Source organism: Marmota marmota, unplaced genomic scaffold, assembly GCF_001458135.2.
Source record: "Marmota marmota marmota unplaced genomic scaffold, marMar, whole genome shotgun sequence".
NCBI lineage: Eukaryota > Metazoa > Chordata > Mammalia > Rodentia > Sciuridae > Marmota > Marmota marmota.
In genome coordinates, this window is record NW_026000211.1 from 945450 (window position 1) to 968084 (window position 22635).

Sequence of the window (22635 nt, forward strand, 5' to 3'; positions counted from 1 at the left end):
TTCTTTCATATAATGTTACCTAATTCAGAGAACTGCTATTATAATTAAATGAACTCAATAAACACCCTATGTTATCCAAATCGGGATCTTTTCACCTGCCTCAAAAACAGAATCACAAACAGCTAAAAAAAAAAAAAATTGTTGAATTAAAATAAAGACAAATCGGTAACAGCCAGAGGAACAATAAATTAATGTGAACCAAGCTTGAGGGAGACTGCTTTCTCTACAACTTGACTAGATTCAGCTAAAAGAAATAAACCTAAGAATTAAAGTGAGTATCTTTACAACCTGACCATGTGAGTTTAAAATAGGATCACAGAATTTTTCCAGCTCCTAAGGGGAGGACTGACTGCACATAAAGATGCTTCCTAACTTGACTTTCTGAATTCTTGACTAAAATGCTCATAACCACCCTTTCTCTCAAGTCCTCAAGGAATTCCTACTGTTCTAAACTTTCTATGTGTTACTCTGAGATCAAAGAAAACACTTTTAATATTACTAGTTTACAAGGTTTAATGTTACATATTTTAAAACATTCCCCAAAGAAACAAGATTAAACTTGTACCCTAATATTCTGATTCTGCTTTGAACTTTAGTTTTGTTTTTGTTTTATGGTACTAGGGATTGAACTCAGGGCCTTGCGCATCCTAGGCAAGCACTGAGCTACATCACCAGACCCTTTTATTTGATTTTCAGACAGGGTCTTGCTAAGTTGCCTAGTCTTACTTCAAATTTGTGATCCTCCTGTTTCAGTCTCCCCAAGTAACTGGGATTACAGGTGTGTGTCGCCACACCCGGTTTGAACTTTGATTTCTTAAGAAATTATACCATTACTATTATTTTCCCATGCCTCTGAGAACTCACTTAACAGACTGAAACCTCAAAACAATACTGTAATTTGAATCTGAGGGAGACATAAAATATAATTTTAGGAGTTTCCATTCTCTGGGAAATTGTCGATATAAAATTAAGTAATTTTTAAAACTCGGTTTTGTTTTTCTATTGTATTTCATAAATTACCTATTTGCATTGTTCTTAATAGTAGTATTCACTTATGTATTTCAGATCTTACCTCACATCCATCCCCCAACTTCAAGAAGGAAAAGAATGCTCTTTTTTTTTTTTCCTTTTTTAAAAATTTATTTTAAAGGAGAAAAATTTATTTGGGGGTTCACAATTTGAGAAGTCTCAATTTACAGATGGCCAACTTCATTCCTTGGGGCCTGAAGTTAGGCAGAACATCATGATGGAAATGTGGGCAAAGAGGACCAAGCTAGGGACATAGTACCAGAAAGCAAAAAAAGTGCCTTTTTTCTTTTAATGAAGTTTCTCCTTTGTCCTTTCCCTTCCTGTCATTCCTAATGGGTTATAATTTTCAGAAGCAGCTACTATAATGCCCTCTGTCACTTGAAAGAGAACTACTTACCCATAAATCATTTGCTTTATAAAATAATAACCATTGTTCATACCTCTTTAATATTAGTAAGCTTTCACTTTATACTTGATCACAGCAAACCAGAACTTTATTCTCCTAATATTGAAATACTCATGGGGAAATTGTTGTATCAATAATTTTCCATAATATTACATGTAATATGTCTATTAAGTCAAAATCTAAAAAATAAAAGGGGACCTTATCCCATGTCTTACTAAATCACAATTCAAGTTTATAAAATTACAAAGGTTATAAAAGAAAGGGCATAATACTAATTCACATTGATAGTAACAAATAACAGTATATGGGTAAATGTCAATGAGTCATTAAGCTTTTTCTGGGTGTTCACTTTGTGTCAGAATACCAAAGTCATCTATGCAAATATCTGTTTCATCCAAGGAGAAAGAGCAAGAGCAAGCAAGCAAACATTTACTGTGGCTCTGATTGTTTTAGATGTGTTATTTCCTTTAACATTACATAACCTTACACAGTAGACATGGTGCCCATTTTAGTTGAGACAAAAAAGCAATTAAATTACTTGTATAAATTCACAATTGTTAAGTGAAAAACTAGATTTCTTACATAATTCTAAAACCATTTAAATTATTTGATCATTCTATACAAGTGCAAACTAAAATTATCCCAGAACTATAACTTCACCTTTCCTCTCCTTTTATGAATTCTAAGAGGCATATCTACACATTTATAAATATCCACTATTCCTATATTCAATGTCCTCGTCCTAACAACCCTATCAAACAATACCCCTGTGGGAACACTTGAAATCATAATTCTGACTAACATCCATGACAGCCTGTGTTCTCTTAAGGAGACCCACTGGAACTATCCTGCTCTTGTTCCCTCAATCCTCATACTTGAGCATATTCTTTCAAAAGATCACACTCAAAGCTGTGCCCTAAACAGGCAAAACAAAATCTGCACAACAGCAAATTTAGAAACTTTCAGGTCCCCAAATAAACAAATATTTGGATACACAGTGTTTGGAAGGTTTTATTGTTGTTTTGTAAATCTTATTTATACTGTCATATATGGTGACAAAATATCAAACAACAGTGCACATTTTTAATCCTGGATTCTGTTTACACATGAAAAGTCTAGCACTCACACAATTTGAAAAAGATTATCAGATTTTAAAAAGCCAAGATTTGTTTTAAAGTATATACTTTTTAAGCTTATAAATACAACTATACTATACTTCACAGCTTTCTAATTTAGTGAGGACTCCCTAAAATCTTTTGTCTCCAAACTGACCTGCCTCTGAAATCTCAATAATTGTGGAACTGTAAAAAGTGAGAAAATAGCTCAGATAAAATGGTTACCACATAAAGTAAGAATTGACTGGTTACATGAGCCATTTTTCTCAAATACCATTAAATAAAAGCCCAAACGTTAAGTCATGCATCACTGAAACCCACAGATTGTTTTGAACTATCTTGGTCAATCTAAAGTAAAAAAATGTATGTATGAGGGGTTTCTATTCTTATTGTTTGGAGGGGGTAGTTACTCTTTCCTACTAATTTAAGTAGCTTTGCCATATTTCTTAAGGCTTTAAGAGAGTGAAGACATTCATACTAATACATTTCCAAGAATTCTAAAATATGATAAACAAATATAAAACTATACACATATGTGTATTTGAGTTTGTGTATTATATGTATATTTACCACCATTATTCAATATGCCTACAATAATAGTATCAAATTTGTTAGGTAAATGTATAACTACTCTAACCTTCTTGAAAAGCAGACAAATCATCAAGATAAGGATGCTCAGTGCCAGTGGAGATTATCTCAGAAGAGAAAAATCACTGACACCCTGGCTTCTCTTTTTAAGAATGCAAGTACAGAACTTTGCCAACTTTTAGTTTTTATGAAAATGCTACACTGAGATTTATTTATAAGATTCCAATTCAGTTTTTATATATGAAACTAATGTTAAAAAAGCAAAATGCAGGTATTCTGGCAGGAAAGGAGAAAGAAGACAATAATGAAATAAGACCAAGGAAATCATATTTAAGGCTTTGCTAAAATTTTAAACTAATCTTTGCAAGGTATATGGAAGTTGGGGGAAAAGAACTATCTATTCTTAACGTAGTTCATTTATGGATGATATATGCAAAGATAATGTGAATGACTAAATCAAGAGCCCTAATGGAGTCTTCCAGTAGCTAAAACCTCTTCATTCCTTATTAAGAAGCTGTGGATTTCCATGAGTTTCCTAGAGTAACTAAGTAACTATACAGTCATTCAAAGAAAATTAATTTTCTAGAGTACTGTTTATAAAATAACGAAAACCAGAACTAGCCTAACTGCTCTAGAACAGAAAACTGATTTTAAAAAAATAAACATTATTTTTATAAAATTCTTGAAGCCTTTAAAATTATATTAAAACATTCAGTGATAACAAAATATGTTTAAAACAAAGTGAAAAGGGGAGAATAAAACAATGCATGGAATGGTCCCATTTTATGTAAAATGGATTGTGAACACTGTCTAACAGCACTAATCAAACTTTCTATATTAATGGAAATTTCTACATCTTCACTCTCCAATATGATAAACAATAGCCTTCCTTTCTGCCCATCCCAATCCCCAATCACTCCCAGTTCCAGGGCATGAATTCACTGATGGATAATGTATTTTACCTCAGAGTTCTCACTATTACACTAATGTATATTCACGAGTGTTGTATGAGTCTTAATCTTGAACCAAAGCCAGCTTAGTAACAAATTAGTTTCAAGTAATACCAGCAGAATTAAAAAAAAAAAAAAAATGATCACATCCCACTTTGGCAAAAAGTTTGGCACAAAATTTGCAACAATTATAAAGTGATATATGGGTAGGTAGCCATAGAAGTGTCAGATAACTTAAACTAGAATTCATAGTGGAAAAATAAAAATTGCTTTTCTAGAAAACATATATAAAGCAAAATTATAAGAAAATTATGAGAAGGGTATTACCTTAGGATTTATGTACAAAGTAGGTTTAAATTTTAGTAGACATTGAATTTTTTGATACTTTTTACAAAGCCTATATAAAGATTATTTTCTAACTTTAAAATGTGCTAAATACTAGGTGGTTTAAAAGCTAAACTAAAAAAGAATGAAAAAAGAATTAATCTGGCAGACTTGCAAAATGAAATTAACTTCTTATGCTTAAAATGTACTCAATAAATCATCTCTAAATTTAGCAGACAAAAACTTCAGTTCTCAATCCAGACATTTCTTTTATAACAACGTTTTATCAGCTCAACAGACTGTAGGCAGAAGAGCAACTTTCTTCTTTACTCACTTGCAAAATTAATCTGAATCATCAATCTCACGCAAAGGACATAAATATTAATGAAATTAACTAGGCTAAGTGCTTTGAGATAGCTCAAGGGAAAATCCTTTACTAATATCATCTACCCACAACAATTTTGGTTAAATTTACCACCATTACCTTTTCCTTTCTACCTTCCTATCTCCACTCATCTCCCATGAGAGGCAACCCAAAAGATTTGATCTGTAAGTAATAACAAAAAAGTTTTTTTCACAGAAAGTTTCTTTCCAGAAAAATCCATTATAGCCAAAAGTCAAGGCACAATTAGAATCAACATTTCTTTTTTTAAAATATTTATTTATCAATCATTAGTTTTAGGTGGATACATTACTTTTTTTTTTTTTTTTTTTTTTTTTTTTATGTGGCACCGAGGATTGGACCCAGTGCCTCCTGCATGCTAGGTGAGCACTCTACCACTGAGCCACCACCCCAGCCCCTGGAATCAACATTTCAAGGAAACCTGATGAAAGATAAGTAGTTACTTGACAAATGCCTGATATCTAAATAATTCATATCCAACTGTAAAATGTGTTTTGTACCTGTATATGAACACAGAATATCTGATATATGGCAATTCACACCACTTCAAGTTAAATTCAAAATATTACCTAATAGAAAATTACTTAGTTTCTTTATCTATAATGCATGCTAATGAAAAAAAAAATCATCTTCTTGTGAACTGCTGTCACTCCATACTAATTTCTCAAGTACATGATTAGATAATAATATTAAGCAATGAGACTACAAGAAAGAGGTTTCATTCTAAGAACTAACAATCAATCTGTGAATCTAACAACAATCTAACAAACAATCTACTATCTATCAAGCAACCTATCAAGCAAGATTCAAAAACAGTATTATTGGAACATATAACAAGGAACTTAAACCAATTTGAAATCTACTTAAATTCACACTTTTTCTGATTCAGCTTAAAAGACTGGTCCTATAGCTGCATTAAAGAGCAAATATATTCAGTGAACAGAGGGTTGACATCCACTTTTAGATGCCAATGAGAACTAGAGGGTTAGACTATAACCATATGTATAGGAGTCTTTGATACAACATTTTTCATCTTTTAATATTGTAGGTATATGAAATGTTGTAAGAATTCCACCAAAGCCAATAACATGAAGAAATAGCTCAAAGGATATCTATGTGTCTTCTGACTCTGGAAAAGCAGATAATGTTCACGATGCTATCAGAAGACATTAAAGGAAAGTATGAACCAAAAAAAAAAATTTAAGTATTAGTGATCCTTCATTTATGAAATGGTTTCAAGCAATGAAATATTACTTTCAAACCAAAAACTGTTTTTCTGCATTTTTTGCAATATAATTATAACTATAATCTTATATCACTGTAAACTGCTTTTAATGTAAGTATAATTGCCAAATATAAATATGACCTTACCCCATGCTGGTAAACTTTTCGTATTTTAATTGATAAATTCAGATTTCACCAAAATTAAAAATATTTGCTTATCTAAAGATACCATTAAGAAAATGGAAGACAAAATTCAGATTAGGAGAAATTATTTCATGATATACCCATCCAATAAACACCACAGACAAACTACAAGAAGAATTCTCATAATTCATTAAGAAAAATCAAAACAAACAACAAAACAGTCAAAAGATCTAAACCGACACTTTACAAAAGAATGTATTCAAATCCCAGTAGGTACATGCTGAACAAGTTCAGCCATCAAGAAAATGCATTTTCTTTTATAATCCAAACTACACTTATCATTCCACCCAGCCATCCCTAGGGATCAATCCAAAAAAAAAAAAAAACAATTGGTTTACACCAAGACACACATACCAGTGGTTCCCAGCCCAGAAGGAAGCTTTGTAAGAGCCACCAACTGGAAACAATCCAAAGAGCCACCAACTGTGCCACATCCATACAATGGAATACTATACAAGAAAATAGGAACCACTAATACACATACAATACACATACATACTGTTACCTAAATGAGCCCCTACAAAAAGGAAATGACTCAAATAACTACATTTTAGCTAAACAGGTCAAAGAATCACATAAAATTACTACCACACTTGCAGAAATAATAAAATGGCAGTTTCATTATTAGGATATCATTATCATCATTATTAAAAAAGATTATCAAGGAATGATTTAAAAAAGTAAATATTCAATTTTCCATTCATTCCTTGATAATTATACTGGAATGAATGGAAAACTGAATAGCCACAAGGAAACAAATGAAGCTAACCTATCCAATCATGTGATATATCAATAGATCAAACACCAAGAGCTCAAACTTATAATTATAAGAAAAAACATAGGGTTAAATCTTCATGCACACTGGCCTGCACAGGACCCAGGCTCACAGTAGGCCCGGGTCTATCCCTCCACCAGCAGGCACACCCGCTTGAGCCCAGCCTCCAGCACAGGACCACCCCTTTCAACCAGTCGAATATGAGGGAGCCCGGGCCCGGCCCAGATCTGCCCACATCAACTTCCTCAGGACCCAAGACCAGGGTAGGTCCAAGTTCACCCCCTGACATACCTGGGAGACTAAAGCCTAACTCACTTTTGTCTTGGGACACTGCAGTTATCACCATAGCCTTCCCCAGGCAGTAGCTCCTAACTTTCTGACAATAGACAGGGCCTAGAAGCAGTTGAATCTCAGAGCAGGCATCCCAAAGAAAGTGTGAGGCCCACCCTTTCAGTCCTATCTCTGTAAGACATCCGTTACATCAACTATTTTCTCGAGGTACCTTGGCTATTGCCGCCACACCTTTAGTTGCAATAGCATACATTGAGGGACACCCAACAGGGTCTGGAAGCCCAACATCAAGGTGAGCTGCAGACATTCTGCATGGGTACTTCAAGAATATAGGGTAGAAACTGTAATATCTCAGATCGACACTGAAAAAAAGAAAGATACATAGATAACATGAAAAACCAAGGGAGGAAAGTGCCCCAAACAAACCAGGATACTATAATAACAGAACCCATGGACAGTGAAGTTGATGAAATGTCAGAGAAGGAATTCAGAAGGTTCATAATTAAAATGATCTGTGAATTAAAGAATGACCTAATTGAGCAAATACAGGCAAAAATTGATCATTCCAACAAAGAGATAAGAGAGCAAATACAGGTAACAAAAGATTACTTAAAGAGACTCTGAAAAAAAAAATCAAAAACCCTTGAAATGAAGGATACAATAAACCAGATAAAAAACTCAATAGAGAGCATAACCAACAGACTAGATCATTTGGAAGAAAAACATGAGATAATGAAGACAAAGTATACAATCTGGAAAATAAAGTTGCTCACCCAATTAAGATAGTAAGAAACCATAAACAGAACATCCAAGAATTATAGGACAGCATCAAAAGACCAAATCTAACAGTTACTGGGATAGAGGAAGGCACAGAGTTTCAAACCAAAGGAATGCACAATCTCTTCAATGAGATAATATCAGAAAATTTCCCAAGCATGAACAACAAATTGGAAAACCAAATACAAGAGGCTTGCAGGACACCAAATGTACAAAATTACAACAAATCTACACCAAGGCACATTATAATGAAAACACCTAGCATGCAGAATAAGGATAGAATCTTAAAAGCCGCAAGAGAGAAGATTCAGATCATATATAGGAGGAGACCAATTTGGATCTCAGCAGATTTTTCAAACCAGACCCTCAAAGCCAGGCAATCATGGAACAACATATACCAAGCTCTGAAACAAAATGAATGCCAACCAAGAATCTTATATCCAGCAAAATTAAGCTTTAGATTTGATAATGAAATAAAAACCTTCCATGATAAACAAAGTTATAAGAATTTACAACTAGAAATCCTGCACTACAGAACATCCTCAGCAAAATATTCCACGAAGAGAAAATGAAAAACAATGATAAAAATCAGCAGAGGGAGGGATTACACTAAAGGAAAATCTAATCAGAGGAGAAAACAAGTCACATTACATACCATTCTCTCATCCTTCAATGAGAATACACTTTCTTCTCAATAATAACCCTAAATGATAATGGCCTAAACTCACCAATGAAAAGACATAGACTAGCAGACTGGAATAAAAAAAAAAAAAAAAAAAAAAAAAAAGACCTAACTATATGGTGCCTCCAAGAGACTCAGCTCATACAAAAAGACATCCACATACTAAAGGTGAAGGGTTGGGAAAAATCATACCACTCACATGGACTGCAGAAGCAAGCAGGGGTTTCCATCCTCATATCAAATAAAGTACACTTCGAGCTACAGTCAATCAACAAGGATAAAGAAGGACACTACATACTACTCAAAGGAGTCATACACCAACAAGACATAACAATTATAAATATATAAGCCCCAAACAATGGAGCATCTACGTTTATCAAACAAACTCTTCTCAAGTTCAAGAGTCAAATAGATTACAACACAATAATTTTGGGTGACTTTAACACACCTCTTTCATCACTAGATAGATCTTTCAAACAAAAGCTGAACAAAGAAATTACAGAACAATAATACAATCAAAAACTTAGACTTAACTGACATATATAGAATATGTCATCCTTCAATGAGAGAATACACTTTCTTCTCAGCAGCACATGGATCCTTCTCTAAAATAGATCATATATTATGCCACAAAGCAATTCTGTAAATATAAAAAAGTAGAGATACTACCCTGCAATCTATCAGATCATAATGGAATGAAATTCTAAATCAATGATAAAATAAAAAATAAAAGGTACTCCAACACATGAAGACTAAATAATATGCTACTGAATGAACAATGGGTTACATAAGACATCAAGGAGGAAATTTAAAAAATTTTAGAAATGAATGAGAACACAGATACAACACATCAAAATCTCTGGGACACTATGAAAGCAGTACTAAGAGGAAAATTCATTGCATGGAGTTCATTCCTTAAAAGAAGAAAAAGTCAACAAATAAATGACTTAACATTACATCTCAAAGCCCTAGAAAACGAACAAATCTACACAAAAAGCAGTAGAAGACAGGAAATAATTAAAATCAGAGCTAAAAATCAATGACACTGAAACACAAGAAACAACTGAAAAATTTACAGAACAAAAAATTGGTTCTTTGAATAAAATAAATAAAATTGACAGACTCTTAGCCATGCTAACGAAGAGAAGGAGAGAAAAAACTCAAATTACTAACATAGTGATGAAAAAGGAAATATCACGACAGACACTACAGAAATACAGAAGATAATTAGAAATTATTTTGAAAACTTTTACTCCAATAAAATAGAAAATTTCGAAGGCATCAACAAATTTCTAGAATCATATAATTTGCCCAAATTGAGTCAGGATGATACACAATTTAAACAGATCAATTTAAGCAACAAAATTGTAGACGCTATCAAAAGTCTACTAACCAAGAAAAGCCCAGGACCAGATGAATACACAGCCAAGTTCTACAAGACCTTTAAAGAAGAGCTAATACCAATATTCTTCAATTTATTTCAGGAAATAGAAAAAGAGGGAGCACTTCCAAACTCATTCTATAAGGCCAATATCACCCTGATTCCAAAATCAGGCAAACACAAAATGGATCAAAGACCAAGGAATAAAACCAGAGACCAATATCTCTAATGAACATAGATGCAAAAATTCTCAATAAAATTCTGGCAAATCGAATACAAAAACATATCAAAAAAATTGTGCACCACAATCAAGTGGGATTCACCCAGGGATGCAAGGTTGATTCAACATATAGAAATCAATAAATGTAATTCATCACATCAATAAACTTAAAGAATCATATGATCGTCTCAATAGCCGCAGAAAAAGCATTTGAAAAAATGCACCACACCTTCATGTTCAAAACACTAGAAAAATTAGGAATAACAGGAATGTACCTCATCATAAAGGCTATCTATGCTAAGCCCCAGACCAATATCATTCTAAATGGAGAAAAATTGAAGGCATTCCCTCGAAAAACTGGAACAAAACAGGGATGCCCTTTTTCACCACTTCTATTTAACACAGTTCTTGAAACACTGGCCAGAGCAATTAGACAGAAAAAAAAGAAATTTAACAGGATACACATAGGAAAAGAACTCAAATTGGCACTATTTGCTGATGATATGATTCTATACCTAGAAGACCCTAAAAGTTCTACCAGAAAACTTCTAGAACTAATAAATGAATTCAGCAAAGTAGCAGGATATAAAATCAACACCCATAAATCAAACGCATTTCTGTATATCAGTGACAAATCCTCAGAAAGGGAAACGAGGAAAACTACCCCATTTACAATAACCTCAAAAAAATAAAATACTTGGGAATCAACTTAACAAAAGAGGAGAAAGATCTATAATGAAAATTACAGAATCCTAAAGAAAGAAATCAAAGAAGACCTTAGAAGTGGAAAGATCTACCTTGCTCTTGGATAGGCAGAATTAATATTATCAAAATGACCAGACTACCAAAAGCACTATACAGATTTAATACAATTCCAATCAAAATCCCAATGACATTCCTCATAGAATTAGGAAAAACTAGTCATGAAATTCATCTGGAAAAATAAAGAGACCCAGAATAACTAAATCAATCCTCAGCAGGAAGAGGGAAGCAGGTGGCATGGCTATACCAAATCTTAAACTATACTACAGAGCAATAATAACAAAAACATGGTATTGGCACCAAAACAGACTAGTAGACCAATGGTACAGAACAGAGGACACAGAGACTAATCCACAAAATCACAATTATCTTATGTTAGACAAAAACACACAGTGAAAAAAAGATAGCCTCTTCAACAAATGGTACTGGGAAAATTGGAAATCCATATGCAACAAAATGAAATTAAACCCCTATCTCTCACCACACACAAAACTCAATTCAAAATGGATCAAAGACCTAGGAATAAAACCAAAGACCCTGCATCTGATAGGAGAAAAAGTAGACCCTAATCTCCATCATGTGGGATTAGGCCCCAACTTCCTTAATAAGACTCCTGTGGCACAAGAATTAAAATCAATAATCAATAAATGGAATGGACTCAAATTAAAAAGTTTCTTCTCAGCAAAAGAAACAATCTATGAGGGGAATAGAGAGCCTACATCTTGGAAGCAAATCTTTATCCCTCATACATCAAATAGAACACTAATCTCTAGGATACATAAAGAACTCAAAAAGCTAAACTCCAAAAAAACAAATAACCCAATCAATAAATGGATCAAGGACCTGAAGAGACACTTCTCAGAAGATGATGTACAATCAATCAACAAATACATGCAAAAATGTTCATCATCACTAGCAATCAGAGAAATGCAAATCAAAACCACTCTAAGATTTCATCTTTCTCCAGTCAGAATGGCAGCTATTATGAAGACAAACAACAATAAGTGTTGGCGAGGATGTGGGGAAAAAGGTACACTCATACATTGCTGGTGGGACTGCAAATTGGTACAGCCAATATGGAAAGCAGTATGGAGATTTCTTGGAAAATTTGGAATGGAACCACCATTTGACCCAGCTATCCCTCTCCTTGGTCTATAACCAAAGGACTTAAAAACAGCATACTACAGGGACATAGCCACATCAATGTTTATAGCAGCACAATTCACAATACCTAAACTGTGGAACCAACCTAGATGCCCTTGATGAATGGACAAAGAAAATGTGGCATATATACACAATGGAATATTACTCAGCAATAAAAGAGAATAAAATCATGGCATTTGCAGGTAAATGGATGGAGTTAAAGAAGATAATGCTAAGTGAAGTTAGCCAATCCCAAAAAACCAAATGCTGAATGTTTTCTCTAATATAAGGAGGCTGATTCATAGTGGGGTAGGGAGGGGGAGCATGGGAGGAACAGACTAACTCTAGATAGGGCAGAGGGGTGAGATGGGAAGGGAGGTGGCATGGGTTAGAAATGATGGTGGAATGTGATAAACATTATTATCCAAAGTACGTGTATGAAGACACGAATTGGTGTGAATATACTTTGTATACAACCAGATATATGAAAAATTGTACTCTATATGTGTAATAAGAATTGTAATGCATTCTGTTGTCATATATAAATAAAAAAAATTTTAAAAGTCTTCATGATCTAGAGTTTGCAATGTAGTCACAAATGTGACACCAAAGCACAAGCAACAAAAGAAAAAAAGCAGACTCTTTAATGATTACCAACATAATTCCATCTATAACCTAACTCCTACTTGCATGTAAAGTAACATATTCCCAGGTTCCCAGGATAAGATGTGGACATTTCTGGGCCATTATTCTGTCTGCCACATATAGTAATCCTCTTTATTCACAGGGTATTGGCCTCAGGACAACCCCTACACCAAAAAATATCAAAATCCCTGAATAATAAAGTCACTCATATAAAAATGGCATAGTATTTGCATATAAACTACCACCCTTATTATTTAAATCATGTCTTGATTTCTTATAATAATGCAATGTAAATGTTATGTAAATAGGTGTTACACAATATGATTTAGGAAATTATGACCAAAAAAAATCTACATGTTTAAATAGAGGCAATCCTCCTCCTACCCCTGAACATGCTCAATCTACAATTGTTTGGATCTACAGATGAAGAATCTTTGATGTGGAAAAGTCAACTGAATATATCCCTTCTTACAATCAGAAAAGGTTTTAAAAGCACAACCACATTAAATTTACATAGCATTTCAACATCTCATAATGTCTTTATAAAATTCCAGCAAGATATTTTTTAATAGTTTTTTAGATGTGTAGACCTTCATTTACTTATACATGGTGCTGAGAATCGAACCCAGTGCCTCACACATGCTAGGCAAGCACTCTACTACTGAGCCACAGCCTCAGCCCCCAGCAAGATATTTTTATTTGCTAATCAAAGCAATTAAGGTACAGAGAATAATCTGCCCCATAATATATCCCCAACCAACGTGCTTGCTAATGGAAGATGCAAAGGTAGTCTCCAGGTGCTCTGGCTTCTACTTGATTGCTTTTCATAACAGATGGCAATGGTTCTCAACTACCCTAAAAGCAAAGTTCATCAAGGCTGATAATTCCATATTATATCAGCCCACAAATCAACAAATCAATTAGATTATTTGCCACTTAATTTCATAGATGTATATACACATGAAAATACATAAATTTATATATATATATATATAAACTATGTATGCAATATATTATCACAGTGTTTTAACTTATTTTTAATCAAGATTTCACCTCAGTGGACATATTACATTTAATTGAATGAACGCAAATTTTACCTGTGTAAGTGATTGAAAGCTGAAGGTATGCCCTTTATTTTCTAAGGCCAAAAAAAAAAATGGGGGAAGGAGAGAGAATCAATTTAAAAGGGGAAGAATAGGGGAAAACTGTTTAATAAGAAAGAATTCCTAAATTGTAAGTGAGAGAAAAAAACTGGCAGAAATCCTATTACATGTTAAATAATTAACTGAAGTTCTGAACTGAGATGGGAAAATGAGAATTACAGCTAATTGCTTTCACTAGTTCATTTAGATAACCAACTTAATTTTAATTATGTTATTAAATGATACTATCTTTACATAGTTTGCCTAATCTCTTCAAATAAACCAATATGCTTATAGACTTTTAAGAAAAATACCATCAAATCTCATTTTCTCTTGCATTTTCAGTAAATATAAAAGCAACTGAATATCATGTAATAACAGGAAAATTATTTCTAATCATGTTATTTCAACAATAAGCTATTGGGCATTACCATACTGATATTACGCTATATATCATATAGGGATATTACATGAAGATGCTTTACTTGTATTATCTTAATCACCCTAACTAGAAGACATACAATTTTTACCCCTATTTTAATAACAAAAGATGTTAACTCACTCAAGGACCCTGGTCTCTGACTTTAACCACTAAGATATAATCCCACTGATCCTAGAAAACCTATCTATTTTTTTAAGTCCTATTAAATTTTACAAAGCAGTATGAATTTTGGACTTCCAAGTAAGAAAAAGAGTTAAGATCCCACAAGTCCATATACAAGATAAAGGAAAACAAAAAGTGTTTAAAAGTGTGCAGAAAGAAAGCAAGTTAACAGCAGCTTTGTTTCCTAATATAACAACATACTTACTACATTCAGCCTTTCTTACTCTCAAAAAGGTGAAGAACTGCTCTCTATTAAGGGAGCTGCAGTTCAATCCTTTTCTTCTAACAGTCTTTGGAAGGTATTCCATTGCATTCAAGCCTTCAATGTTGTAAATGATTTTCTTTCCCCTCTCTGTAGGCAGCGATTCTCCCCAGACAACTTCAGTATGGCCCCTCTTCAATGTAGCCTATCAATGCAGTATGAAACTCCTTAAGCCTTTTCAACATCTAAATGGGGTTTTCTTCCTTATCATTTAATTATTATTGAGCTCTTCCATTAGTTCTTTTTTCTTTTCCTTCTGGAACTCCTATAACATGTAGAGTTTTAAAACAGTGTTACCTTTTCCGGATTTATAGTCTTCCTCCTGATTTTCATGTGTTAACATTTTTGCCTATATTGGGGGATATTTCCCAAATCTGATCTTTAAGGCTACTAATATTGTTTTTATTCATTTATTGAAATTTTGCTTTCAAAAAAATTATTTTTGGGGACTCCAGAAAGTCTCTTCCATATTAATTTTTAATTAATTTTCCTGAGGGATATTTTTAAGTTAGGTACTCATCTGATCCCTTCAATCGTCCTACATATATATGCTAACTATTCTCTCAATCTTCCTCTCCAATTGACATGAGTGGTTATTTTTCATTTAACTTACCAGGTTTCGGGTCCAGATGTTGGGGTATTCCAAAGTGAGAATCCCAGATGTGTTAGAAAACCATGCCCCATATTATCTTTAGAATTACTTTCCATGATAGCCAGCAAGCTGTCCTTCCTGGAGGCACAAGAGGAGGCCTCCAAAGGCAATATATTCTGTTCCCTTCACCCTTGAAAATTCCAGAGAATAAGAAGTGGGCAGGTGATATACATAGGAATAGCAGGAAGGCAATGGAAATAGGCAAAAATGTTAACACATGGAAACTGAACAGACAGGAAGGTATAAAACCAACCTTGGAAAACAAGTCTATACAGTAAGTAGAAGAAAGCATAACTGTCTTTTAGTAAGAACTTTCTAGCCTGACCACTGCCAACTCTGCAACAAAAAAATCTGATGCTTAGAATGATTCTTTAATATCTCTATAACTTTGTACTCAAAATTCTACATTATAGAATGGAGTGTCTGATTGACCAGAGGTCATTACTGACTACCCAAAGGGTAGAAAGAAGGACTATCTGACTCCACCTGTTTCTGTATTTCTCCCTATTGTGAACATCCATAGTTTCAAATCTACAAAACCAGGAAAGAAATTGGACACTAGTCAGTGAAAAAGGAGAAAAAAAGAAAAGAAAGAAACAAATGACAGATATCCATCATTATTACTTCCAGAATTTATGTCAACTGACTGCATGAAAAGTTTATTTCTACAATTTGCTTTTAAAACAGTTTCCAAGCATCAGCATTTAGAAAGTCTCAAAAAAAAAAAAAAAATCACGTCATAAATGCAGAAAACAGCATTTATTTTAATTTTCTTGAAACTATATTATGAACATAGGGAGAAATTATTAAGTTTTAAAGGCAGAAAGTGTGATTTCTGGCATAAATTGGGTTTGTCATAAACAATACAAAAGTATCATAAACATCACTTTAATCAATTTCATGACCTGAGTCTTAAGTAGCTGCTTTAATTATACAAGCACTTAAGTTGGTTTTTAAATAACCTCAGTCTATACTTTCTTATTTTTCATGGTAGCTAAATAGTAGCTTTAAAGGGTTAAAGACTTCTAAATTGGTATTTTTAAGTGTCAATAAATGATGAACAGAGAGAACCAGGAAATCTATAAAACAGAGTAGTCAAAACTCAAGTTGAGATCTTAGCAATAATAACAGCAGCAATTAATATCACTTAATATTTTCTGAGTATGTACAAGATATTCTTCTAAGTACATGTATTTGCTAATCCTCTCAAGAATCCCAGAGAAAGATGTATATATAGTACTCCTATTTTACATATAATAAAACGTGAGAGGTTAAGTAAGTAGCCCCTTATCTCACCCACAGCAGAAAACTGGTGAGGTGAGGATGTAAGACCAAGCATGTCTTTATGGCAATCTGCCTTAAAGCTCCCCTTAAGCCAATAATAATATTTGCTATTATATTTCACATATAGAGGTATGATTAATCTTAAGATAATAAGATATTTCATCATCTAGGCAAAAACCTTTAAAAATCAATTTTGTAGACCAGTCTTTGAAAATTATCATACTCAAACAAAAAGGAAAACAGGCTTTCAATACTTTTGTTCAGTAGCTAAAAACAGAAATTTTCTTCATAGAAACACTTAAGATTTCTTTTACTATGCTCAAATTCAGTAAGTATTACATAGATGCTATCAGAGATTCCAAAGGATTGAGAAAGTTCCTGAAAGGTAAGTATCAGAAAGGTGTACAACCAATCTTGAGTTCCCTATTACATAGTTCAATAGCAAGTGTATCTCAAATATATTTTGATCACAGTTTCACAGGTACTCTTCCCTTTCCCTCAATTCTTATAAGGCCACAAAACTTATAACAAAAGAAGAGCAATATGTGCCACTGCCTACTGAGGACTGTGGGAATTGGGGGCTGCAGGGATCCATTCTTTAAATATTCAAGCACTATACTTAATCCTATCAACAGAACCTAGATAAAAAATGGTATTTTCATTGTGTACTTTGGGAGGAGGACGAAGAGGAGAAGAATATTAGTTTCAATAATAAATTCAAAGCACTGATAAAAAAATTCATAAATATAGGTATAAAAACTTAATTCTGAAGTTTAAAAAGGTGAAAATAGTGTAAAATTATGACTAATGACAGATAAAAATCCAATGGATATGACAATAAGATGACACAGAAATAGTGATGACAGGGATGCTAAAAATCTAGTTTAAGAATAACTATCAAGTTTAACAATAGTGATTACATACAAAAGCAAGTAATTTAAGAAGTTTTGTGGTCAGAAAAAAGGATAAGTTCAAGCTTTTCAAGGTAGTCTTATGTAAGAACTTGGCACAGGATATGGCAGAGTTAGTGAGAAGCTCAGGAGGAAATGAGAGGATCAACCCAAAGTAGAAGATGCCAGAGAGCTAGATGGGCAGGATGTCCAAAGGTTTATGTCAACAGATGCTGAAGTAACCAAGGATAATGACAGGGAATGTGATAAAGAAGTTGTGCCAGATAAAGCAATAATTTGAGGAAAACTGAAAAATATATGGAGGCTGGAATAGATGTCTATAAGGGGGAAACCACTATTAAGAGGAAGTCTTAATAGTGGTACCACCAGTACATTTTTTAAAATGTTAACATAAAGACAATAATGAGGACTGGGGTTGTGGCTCAGAGGTAGAGCACTCGCCTAGCTTGTGTGAGGCACTGGGTTTGATCCTCAGCACCACATAAAAATAAAATGAAGGTACTGTGTCCATCTACAACTGAAAAATAAACATTTCTTTTAAGAGATAATAATGTATTAATTTCTCATGTGAAAAAGAAATACTGAATGACTATAAATTAAAATAATTTAGATATTTAAAATGGTTGAAAAATTCAATAAGGTTTGAAATCACTTTTTGTAGCTTAAAAATTCTAAGCTTTTAACTACTGGATATAAAACACATAATCAGGAATGGGAAGACTCTGCAGCCAGGTAAGTAATTTGCAAAAAAAAAAAAGGGAAGGGGGCTGGAAGCTGGGGTTGTAGCTCAGTGGTAACGTGCTCTCCTAGCATGCATGAGGCACTGGGTTCGATCCTCAGCACCACATAAAAATAAATAAAGACCATCAACACTAAAACACATAATCAGAGCTTTCCAGTTCTAGTGAAACTGGCTGGTGTTCAATTTTAGTAACTTACAGAGAAGGTCTTTGGTTTAGTACTAGATGACTTTCTCTGAACCAAGCTATCATATCCAAATACGCCATCTAATTTAGTAAGAATTTATACTTTATAACAGCTCTCATTGGTGTAAGGATGGGAAATTTGCAGTCTTTTAATAGCCTATAAATTAATTAAACTTGACGATGGTAATCCATCAAAATTTAGTTCTACACCAGTTGATGTTTGATTTGCATTCGGAGAGCTAATGTTGTGAATTGTGTTCCTAACCAACAACTTTAGATTCCCATCTACTTCCCTTTTGATGGAAAGGAATTCCTCTCAAAGAAGCAATAAATCTTCACCTTTTAGGGGGGAACATTATTTATACCACAGTTTAACACACACACACACACACACATCCCACAACAAACACACAAAGTAAGCCTTCATTTAAAATTGTACTTTAAATTGGACTTACAATTTAGGTATCATCAAATAATACTTACCAATACAGACATCAATTTTCCCTTTAATAGCAGCTTCATGCAGAGGTGTATAGTTCCAGTTATCCCTGGCATTTGGATCAGCTCCTTGGCATAGCAACAGACTCACAACCTCAGCATGGCCAAAAGAACAGGCATTATGAAGTGGAATGAGACCTCCATCATCACGAGCATGTACATTAGCACCCATCTGTAGTAAGTGTTCCACAACATCCTTCCTTCCAAAACCTAAAAAGAATGTGGAAATGTTTTTATACATTAAACCAATTTTGTAAAAAGAGCCAACAAATATGCACTTAAATAGTCCATACTAAAAAAGAGCCAAACAAAATACAAAAAAATATTAGCTCCGTTCAAAAGGATCTTCATTTCACAGAACCAGAACTATGGAAGCTCTTTTAATCACCCACTTATGCAGTTGATTCAAAAAATATTCCTTAATCACTTGGTATGTGGCTGGGCAATTGTGCCAGAAATACCAAAGAATGAGACAAGACTCCTATCCAAAGCACTCACTTTCCTCTCAAGTTTCACAAGGCAAAATTACATGTAGAAAACACATTTCTATATTTTAAAAGGTAAAGATTACTTAAATACTGCCGACAACCAAGGCTAAGATATATCATAATATTCACCATTACATTTTTAGAGAAACTGGAGAGGAATGTAAGTATAACAGAAATAGTCTGGTAACGGGATTCTAAAAAGAAAGATTAAAGACGATGTCAGAATATCTATTATTGAGATAGGAGGGTCAAAATATGTGAAGTAGATGGTTAAGTGAAACTATTCAAGCTTGGATTTACTGACTAAAAATATCACCAGGCAGATAAGTGGGAATACAGGCATTTGAGAATATAGAATCAGAACATCAATAATGAAACAGACTGAATTTGAAGAAACCCCCACCTCTGAAATTTAGAGCAACTTCCTCATGCTGAGAAACTACACTCCCAAGGCCTGACAGGCACCATGCAAGCTGAGAGTGGAGGCCTGTAACACAAGCTAACTAAATCTATGTATGTATATTTCCCTTTTGTCTCACTTCCCTACTTGATCTCCTTTAAAAGCTTCATGGGCCTTCAGAGATTTCAAAGATGAAAGTTTTTGAAATAGTAAGTGTCTTCTATTTTCCTTCAAAACTGGCTTTGAATAAAACCTATTTTTCTACCAAGCTGAGTGAAGTACCCTAGCCTCTCCTCAAAAACTACTGCCAGTACCACTGTCGCCTGGTAACAGAAAGAAGCATCAATTTTCAGACAGAAAAGGGGGAAGGGCCAGGCAGAGTCTGAAGCAAATGCTTAGAAAGGTAGAAAACACCAAGCAGGACAAGAATAAAATCAAGGAGCAAAAATGTTAAGTAAAGTTCAGCATAAGGATTTAGTGAGATCAACAAAGAAGTGAAAAAAATGGCCATTTATAATTTTAGAGTAATTTTAGTACAATGATAATATCACAAGCTACACTGCAATGAGATATAAAAGGAAATTGTACTTATTATCATTTTATAAATGATTTTTTCCACCTTATATTTTATTAGGTCTTATTGGCTACATATCACTACCTCCATGCTACTATGTACTAGGTAATGTTGTGAGAAAATGGCACCTTACATAATGAAAGTCATATTCTCCTCCACTTTAATGCATACATTAAATAAATGAGAACCATATGGACAATAGTAAGGAAAAATATTTATTTTAAGATATAGGCTCCATGCTATCTATAGAAATTCATTCATTCTAGGAAAGCAAGAAGAAAAAGTCCCTAAGTTAAAGATATGTTTCCACAGACATGAATCATAAAGTCAGAATTAGGTTTTCATGGAAAATATCATTCTAATTAAGCTGCAAATTTTGGGTGAAAGATGTCAATTTTTTATTAGTAAATGGAAGAGCATAAATATAGGATGCAAACTAACGTTAATGTCACAATCCTACTGGGGTTTGCTGGCAGAGCTTTACAGATGTTAGTTCCCTTTGATTCCCCAACTTCCATATCCTTCTTCCCTCTTCCATCACAACCCTGCTCTTCCACTGCACCAAAGACACTTTACTTACCCAGGAAGACAATAACTCTCCTTCCCCATACAGATTTAAATAAACCTTGAGTGAAAACTTACTTTTCCCTAACTAGTGCACTAATGTTTGAGAACTAAATTCCTTTCTTCAATGATAATCAAATAAATTTTAAACATAGCTTATCAGTTGGCACTTTAAAAAATACTCATTATAATATCCATAAAGCAAAATAGGAAGGTATGTGTTTATTTTTTCTAAAACTTTTAGATCTACAACATAAAATGAAAGTGGTTAGTATTCGGAAGAAGGGGGTGAAGTAGAACTGTGCTCCAACACTGTTGTGATTGTAAACCAGTAAGACACATTTGAAAAAGTAGCAGTTATCATCAGGCTGAAGCAAATACAACCTCTGATTTATCACTTTTCAATCTTTATCATAAAAAAATTCACATATAAACAAAGATTCTGCATCAAGAATATCATAATTACCTACAGGAAATCATGAAAACAATTTAAATGTCCAACAGATGCTTTGTTAAGTAAATGGCTGTTAGATTGGACTTACAATTTAGTATCATCAAATAATAATGTGTCATCCTTAAGTGGGACATTACAGAACACTATGAATGTACTCAATGCCACTGAATTTTACACTTAAAAACAATTAAGATGATATTTTGTTATACACATTTCTCCACAATTTTTTTAAAATCACCAAAAAGTACAAACTATATGTAAGAAAAAAAGGATGTTATAGAAAAATTTAAAACATACAAAAGTATTTTTTAGGTTAAAGTCTTCAAGAGTAAAAATATATGAAACAAAATACTGGAGAAAAAAATCATACATGTATTTATAAAAACTATAAATGAATAGAAAAAAGACAAAATCACTAGAGTGATTGTGAAATTTTTCTTTACTTTTTTTTTTCTTGTTTTTTTATTTTTTGTTTTTTTTTGGCATATTCTGAAAGCTAATCCTAGTTGTTATTGCCCTATAAATACTTTCTGTTTATAGCTCATTTTTAAACTGTTTACAGTTTGATCTCATACAAGTTTTAATATATCAATCTTTTCTAACATGATTTGTATCTTCTATACAACCTTTAAGAAATCCTTTCCTATTTCTATCCATTCCTACATTTTCTACTAGATTACATATGCTCCTATACCTACAATGGAGTTACAACCCAATAAACCCATTTTAAGCTGAAAATATTAAGGCAAAAATCCATTTAATATATCTAACCTACAAAACATTCTAGCTTAGCAACACATTAGAAACTACTGAGTAATGGTTTTTTGTCCTTGTGACTATGTGGCTGACTTGGAGCTGCAGCCACTGGCCAGCCACCAGGAGAGAGTATTGTACTTCAAGCCCAGTAAAAAATAAAAACTCAGAGTTCAAAGATCAGTTTCTACTGATTACTTATAA

At 33.3% G+C, this 22635-nt stretch overlaps 1 protein-coding gene across 4 annotated transcripts in view; it reads right to left on the reverse strand.

The window, feature by feature from the left end:
• Window positions 1–22635, reverse strand: part of Tnks (tankyrase) — a 194093-nt gene that overhangs the window by 150888 nt on the left and 20570 nt on the right. For 3 of the 4 annotated variants that reach the window (XM_048791783.1, XM_015486022.2, XM_048791784.1), the window contains exon 2: window positions 19184–19408. In XM_048791783.1, coding sequence (XP_048647740.1) covers window positions 19184–19408 — 225 coding nt within the window. Of the gene's footprint in view, window positions 1–14870; window positions 15167–19183; window positions 19409–22635 lie in introns of those variants that run through there. The other variant, XM_048791786.1, reaches the window with a different exon arrangement.